Raw genomic sequence first — 7165 nt, 5'->3', positions numbered from 1 at the left:
TATAATATATAATACAATTTAATCTTTTTTGTTAAATAATTCTAACATATACGCTCACGTTGCCTACACAGTTTTATTTAAAATTTAGGGAGAAGCATGTGTATTATAAAAGAAATTAGAATAAATTAATCAATATATTGCGTATATATTATTAGTACAAATTATCAGAGAAACTTAAAAATATATTTGGGCCCCAAGAGCACCCTCTAATGCATCTAAACACGAGTCTGTTGAGATAGTCACGTGATCCACTACACGTGTGTGGTTCTGTGACAGCAACATGACAATTGATCTTCGTAATTTTCTTGCAAGATCGATGATGCAAAATAAAGTGAAATTAATATGCCTCTTTGTACAAGTCTGTTGATGAAATGCCTAAGTAAAAATAAATCTTATATACAGTAATTATTTCAACTTAGTATATTTTATTTAGTTTTAAATCTCTTATGTAACAAGTTTGGTTAACTTGCATTTGTGCTTTTATAGAGAAATTCTATTGATAATGAAATAAGAAAAATGTGTAAAATGAGTTTAGACAATTGTAACGACGACAATGACGATGAAAGACCCAAAACACCACTGGAGGAAGATTGTTGCGGCAGTGGCTGCACGCCGTGCATCTTTGACGTTCACAAAACGCTGCTAAGAGAATGGGAAGGTAGAAAGACCCAGGCGAAAGTTAAAATAGCCGATAATTTATTATCTCTTTTATCTTATAAACCATTTGTCATCACAAATATATCCGATACATCGGAAGATTACATTTCAGTTTGTTTGGAATATCCAGGTACTACATAGTTCTATCAAATCAATATAATATATCAAAGCAAATATAATAAATTATATAAAATATAGTGCAAATAATTAACAGAAAGTACAATAGCTTATTGCTGAATCTAAAAAAGTTACACTTAAAAAATTTCTTAAAAAATAATGCAGATATATATTTGAACAATAATAGAATAATATATCTCACATTAAAATACTTCGTACATGTTACGTAGAATGCAAAACAGAAAACAATGTTAGTTTGCATCTTATACCTGGCCAATATGTCATGCTACATTCTTGGAGCAAATCTCGACCATACACCCCAATTGCTTGGACATACAAGAGCTTAGTTTTCTTGGTAAAAGTGTATGAACACGGTGAATTCAGTTCACTTCTGAAAAATGCACCGATTGGCAGTGGAATTAACATCAGGGGTCCTTACGGAGATTTTAAGTATGAAAGAAACAGGTACGTAAAATGTGGATAAGTATAATTAAGTTTTCTCATGAGTCAATGTATTGTTCATTACGGCAGTTTTCGGCAGATCGTCATGTTTAGCATCGGCTCAGGAATAGCAGCGCTTTATCCTGTGGCTAAAGCGATCGTCGACGACGAAACGGAATTCACAAGAGTACATCTTGTTGCGGGATTTAGGTCGATAAAGCATGTGCCTCTGAAAAAAGAATTAACGCATCTAGCGGATTATTGGAATTTCAAATGTACATTACAGCTGTCTCAATTAAATAGTATGTGACAACATTACAGAAAGAATCTAAAGAGTTAAAATTGTATACATAGAATGTCTTACAATAATTGGACTTTAAATAATTTTTTTTCACATTTTGGTGTGAAATATCAGTAATTTGTTTAATCATAAATAAGTGATTACAATTATGATATTAAAAACTTTTTAGTTATAAAGTTAAATGTATTTAATTACTTTTTTAAAATAATTGTTTCAGACAAGACAATCAGTCTTCATGGTTTTAATATAAATGCCGGTCGTTTACGTAAAACACTCGTTGCTGATTATCTTCAATCCAATGATACAGAGACAACATTAATTTTAATATGTGGAACCTCACAGTTCAACCAGTCCATGAAAAAATGGCTCCAAGAAATGAATTATACACACATACATATATTTGAATAAAATGTAAATGTTTTAGGGATTTTGAATCAATATCTACCTTTATCATTCAATGTAACAGGAAATGTTTTCCTTGCAATGTGGACAATTACCATGGATATAGCCGAACACAACTTGATTCCCAGCGTTCATTTGTAACCACTGTTATAAAAAAGAATTAATTTTATTGACATATATTTTATGTAATATTTTATATCAGGTAGAGCATGTGATTATATATATTTTTTTTTGTTTTGAAAAAATGTTTCTTGAAATACACAATTGTGATATTTTATACAAAATATATTATTATGTATATTCTGATCTCTGATATACCTTCGATAAACATTCTGAATGGAAATGTTTCATGCATCTCTCGTTATTGCATATCTTATTCGGCAATTCATCGGTCTCTGATTTTTCAGAAAAGCATATACCACACTCCCGATTACCGATCATGCCTATCGAATCATCCAAGCTGTCTTGCTGCTCGGGAAATTCATACATATTTAACAACATCCTTAGATTTTCTAAAACAGTACAATCCGGATTCCAATTCTGTAAAAAGATGTATCAATTTTTAAGCTACGCATAAGCGAATCGCTGTTATAGCTCACATTATGCATGGAACGTACGTGAATATTATTGGAAACCTCATCCCTCTGTCTTTTCACTTCGTTGTCACTGCCTGAGAATTTAATTGTCGGCAGAGCAGTAGGACGCAGCGGATCTATTGTAATTGTCACAGATATAGATTGCGACAAATGAATGCGTCTGTACATGTGACTTTTGTTTGGTTCTGGTGGATCAATTACCCAACAATTCCTGGTAATACGATATTTCACATTAGACCATTATAACAATTGTTTGATAATTCCTTCAGCAATAGGCTGATCAAAAAGCATATCATTTTTAGCAAGTTCTTTCAAAAATTTTGAAATATTTTCTTTTGTAAACGCAATGAACATAAGTATCAACATTACTTACTCATCAATTTCTTTTAATTGTTCCCATGCTCTTTCCAATAATTCCACTTGCCATTTGAACTTTGTCATCACAACGCTCAAATTAGTTACATTCCTCTCAAAGCCTTCAAACGTTGGTATAGCGGGCATGTCAGAAGATACTACTTTCCAGGGAATTCTAACATTGTTACATCTTTGCAACGTAAGAGACATTCCTCTTAAGGATAATTTGATAGTAGTCAGATTCCGATCGCTTGACAGTTGCACATCCTTTAACAACACAGATATTTTATCTTCAACATTGAGATCGAGATCACGTGAGATCATCTGCAGAAGAAATACAGTTTGTAAATTTACTTACAGATGGATTTTGAAGAGCTGCTTTCACATCTTGTAGAAAATCTTTTGTAGATTCAAGGTTGATCATACGAATCTTACTATCTGTATTATCCATATATGTACCCTATTTGCAAAATGTATAATCATAATATAATTGTCAAAGAGTAGCATATACCAATATCCGGTACTTACAATGAGCAATTGTAACTGTGTCAAGAATGACCGTACTGTTTGTGCAGACTGCATCAACTCCTTTACTTTCTCGCTGAATTTTATGTTCCGCAGGAAAGCAATGTGTCTGCCGAAGCTGATCTGCGCATTGTCGAATGATGGATAATTGTGCATAACTAGTTTCAGTTTCACTCTAGACTGGGTCTCGTAAGCAGCGTACGTCAAATGCGAGACAATCAGAAAGCCTTTCCAAGTGACGGGCGATTTTGAGACGAGTATCATCTCTGGATGCCAATTCAAAATTGCTTCGCAATTACTCCCCGTTGCCATTGTCAGCAGTTTATTTATTAAAATTCGTAGGCACGTCCAAAAATATCATCCACATCTAAAAGTATTAATCATATAGAGATGCACTTGTTAATAACCAAAGATATTGTCCATAATAATTATCAATCAAGATATATCTTCTTGATAAAGAATCAATTACATAAACGTATTTACTATTTATCAATATCGATATTTTCTCATCCATAGTTTTATCAATTAAGATATATCTTTACGATAAATGTAGAAAAGATACTTACAGATAATAATAACGATAAAAGGTACTGCACGACCGTAAGGAAATAGGAAAACCCTTTTGCTGTTCTTTTGTGGTTTTGAGACGTTCCGGTAAAGACGGTAAATAACTGACTTTTAAAGTGCCAATCTGGCGGGCAAGTTAAAAAGAAACCTATGCAATTAACAAATAATAGGAATAAAAACTATATTTAAATATCACTCTCGAACAAAACAACCTTTCTTTACAATGAGATTCCGAACACACTATACATATCCAATAGGAGAGATCTAGTTTCCTAGGGATAAAAGGCAGATTCCCATTGGATATATCGTGGTTAGAATAACACATATATCCGAGATAATTTCGATTAAAAAATGATATAAATTATCCGAAATAATTTCGAATAAAAATAGCACTTTTTTTTTTTTTTTTTTTTTAAATGATACAACATTTATAATAAATAAGATCAGAAAAATTATATATTAAAAGAACATATTAGAAATGTGAAGTATATGCCAGTTTAACCAGTGATTTCTGCAGTCACTGCCATCGCATTTTATCAGCAGATTCTTTACATTTCTATATTTTGCTAGCAAAATTTTTGTAGCTAACAAAATTTTACAGACTCTGCAAAATCTGACAGCCAGTGACAGGTTAGGTTATCTGAAAATGTTCTACGAACAAACTGCGTGTATATATAGGGATCTACGCGCATGCGCAGTAGATCAGCAGATTCGCGGTTTCAGATTAACCTAACCTAACACAACAAGCGCAAACAAGCGCGCGGATGTGTGGACACTGTAGACCATTGTGGACGCTGATATCGTCAGGCCGACTTTTGGATACTTCAATTGGCTCAAAGACTTGGAGTCTTGACTGATTGCGAGCGAGATGGGCCGACGTAAAAGCAAACGGAAACCGCCTAGCAAAAAGAAGGCCATTCAACCGTTGGACACACAATTCAATTGTCCGTTCTGCAATCACGAGAAGTCGTGCGAGGTTAAGATGTAAGTGCACCGAGAATACGCGATTGCTCGAACAACAAAGACATTGGGTCTCGCCGTATAGCAAAAGTATCCATTTTCTTTTGTATTAATTTGGTTCCTTCAATCCTGTACTCGATTAAGATAATACGCCTAAATCAATGTCTTAAGCTGCGTTCCGATATTCACGTTAGCACTGAAAATCTATAGTTTACGTTACGTACACTATGGATTTTCAGTACTGACAGTGAATATTGGAACACAGCCTTAGTTGTACATTGTATTATATTAGTTTATTGTTCCTAAAACGAGTTAAAATAGCCTCATACCCTTTCACTCAAAATTCTCTACTCTTTAATCAATCTGCAATAAGCTGGGGCGAATCTGAAATTCACTGACACACACGACCGGTTCTTACATGGAGCTTTGCGTTGCTCTAAAATCAAATTTTAGTAAACTTGAACAAAGCAACACTCAACTCTTAGTTTCTTCATTCACATTAAGCTTTATCAGCTGCACAAGTTTTCTCAATCAAGTTATAGACAAATTGTTTAAAAGTCCAAGAGACTTGCGATAACTCAGCTAATTTGACAGGGTGATAAACTGAACTATTCTTTCTTTGCAATACCAGGGACAAAGGGAGGAGTACCGCCAGGATAACTTGCAGAGTATGCTTGGAAGACTTTCAGACAACGATAAACCTGTTGTCGGAACCTTTGGATGTATATAATGATTGGATCGATGCCTGTGAGACCGCTAATTGAGTATTCGTAACGCTTTCTGTCTCATTGCCCGTGTTGCGGTCGCGTGACACATCGCGAGACCTGTCGTGTCTCTCTTGGTTTTTATATATTATCTACGACAGATCTTGTCGACTTTATTTACATTCTTACTTGCATCATTTTCCAAGTTTTATAAATATAAGCTCATGAATGAAGGTCCTTAGAGAACATATTCTTTAATGAACTGCTAAATGTGGCTGCCTGATCGTAAAAATTGGGCATTAAACATATAATATTGATATATTGTACGTATTGATTAATACGTAATAAGACATTTATTGACCTTGAGGAAGCAACATAAAATTTGTTATAATTAAACAGTCAAATTTATCACTAATATTCAAGAAGTCTAAATCTTGATAATATATATATATATATATATATTGTGTTATAAAATATTAAACGGTTTCTGACCATAAATGTATATCATTTGATTACTTTAGTATCAATTATATTTTAAGTCTGTAATATGTAATATATATTCATATCGCATTGTCTGTACATAAATTTTATTTCTCATCATAAAACCGATAGCATGAAGATGTATAAGCCTATATATTATATTCTATTAAATTGTTACAAACAGAACTTTCCCAGGATGTCTTATTCAAATCTTTCCACAATTCTGCAATTATTTAGGAAAAAAAAGGCTCAAATCATGTACAATTGTAATTAGCAATTATTGAATTTTTAACATACAAATATTAAGTATAAGGTGCGTGTCGTATGTGTAACACGAGAAGAACGAATTATATGTTTCCTGATTCCCGATAAAAATACATAAACAAGTAAAAATTCCTAAAGATCTTGTCGCATCGATCATACAGCGTACAGGTAAGAAAGTTTCAATTAAAATCCCATTTGGAAATCCTACTCGACCCTCAATGAATAGAAAGATCCAAGCGGAACGAGAAAGTTCCGCTCTATCAGCTCTTTTGTCATCCCATAGTAAATGATCGTAATCGCTCCTGAGAGAACATGAGTCACGCAAGATCATCTTCCAACGACAGAGTTTCCATTAGCCCTTGAGAAACGTGCCTGTGTCAAAGTACAAAGTCAAACTGTATTCGAGACAAACCGTTCTCACGAACCAACGCTAAATTGAATTCCTATTCTAATCGCGCATCATTTATATCGTTTTCGAGGAGTTTCATCGTGCGCCTGTCAGTTGAAGAGCTCGGAGCTCGGAGCCGCGCAGTCAGTCGCCCGGTCCGGTGCGGTCTCCGACATTCTCGCGAACGACGCGAACGTTCAACGTTCGCCGCGGCTCGCTCGTTCGTCAGCGATCAGCAGCGAGCAGCGACCGACGGCTCACGGCGGCGGTGGGCCGGTGGCGGCCTGGCGGCGGCGGCAGCGACGGCGGCGGCGGCGGTGGTGTGGTGTGGCGGCGGACGGCGGTGCAACGACGGTGGTGCAGCCAAGATGGCGTTCGCCGAGCGGAGTACGCCGTCGGGCAGGAGCGC

At 35.2% G+C, this 7165-nt stretch overlaps 3 protein-coding genes across 6 annotated transcripts; 2 read left to right on the top strand and 1 right to left on the bottom strand.

Annotated features, from left to right (window-relative positions):
• Positions 1-227: 227 nt before the first annotated feature.
• Positions 228-1943, top strand: LOC139814695 (NADH-cytochrome b5 reductase-like). 3 transcript variants are annotated; one of them, XM_071781165.1, is made up of 5 exons: positions 228-379; positions 487-787; positions 1005-1239; positions 1306-1517; positions 1734-1943. In XM_071781165.1, exons 2-5 carry the CDS (start codon positions 517-519, stop codon positions 1922-1924), a joined length of 909 nt encoding a protein of 302 aa, XP_071637266.1. In that variant the 5' UTR covers positions 228-379; positions 487-516; the 3' UTR covers positions 1925-1943. The 3 variants fall into 3 exon arrangements, with proteins under 3 accessions (XP_071637266.1, XP_071637267.1, XP_071637265.1); XM_071781166.1 differs by having other exon boundaries at positions 234-401; positions 487-658; XM_071781164.1 differs by having other exon boundaries at positions 235-401.
• Fancl (E3 ubiquitin-protein ligase Fancl) lies at positions 680-4210 on the bottom strand. Of its 2 annotated transcripts, XR_011732517.1 has the most exons (9): positions 3960-4210; positions 3397-3760; positions 3227-3328; positions 2888-3135; positions 2536-2725; positions 2237-2458; positions 1962-2062; positions 1301-1444; positions 680-1165 (listed from the first exon to the last, which is right to left on the bottom strand). XR_011732517.1 is itself a non-coding variant. In XM_071781162.1 (8 exons), the coding sequence occupies exons 2-7, from the start codon at positions 3703-3705 to the stop codon at positions 1967-1969; spliced, it is 1167 nt and encodes a 388-aa protein (XP_071637263.1). In that variant the 5' UTR covers positions 3706-3760; positions 3960-4210; the 3' UTR covers positions 680-1444; positions 1962-1966. The 2 variants fall into 2 exon arrangements, 1 of the variants encoding a protein (XP_071637263.1); XM_071781162.1 differs by having other exon boundaries at positions 680-1444.
• Positions 4211-4689: 479 nt separating this feature from the next.
• Positions 4690-6290, top strand: LOC139814697 (transcription elongation factor 1 homolog). The gene is made up of 2 exons (XM_071781170.1): positions 4690-4944; positions 5552-6290. The coding sequence occupies exons 1-2, from the start codon at positions 4829-4831 to the stop codon at positions 5682-5684; spliced, it is 249 nt and encodes an 82-aa protein (XP_071637271.1). The 5' UTR covers positions 4690-4828; the 3' UTR covers positions 5685-6290.
• The last annotated feature ends 875 nt before the right edge of the window (positions 6291-7165 follow it).

This window comes from Temnothorax longispinosus, chromosome 6 (genome assembly GCF_030848805.1).
Source record: "Temnothorax longispinosus isolate EJ_2023e chromosome 6, Tlon_JGU_v1, whole genome shotgun sequence".
NCBI lineage: Eukaryota > Metazoa > Arthropoda > Insecta > Hymenoptera > Formicidae > Temnothorax > Temnothorax longispinosus.
Note: the sequence above shows the minus strand (reverse complement) of the source record. Positions and strands in the feature narration are given on the sequence as shown.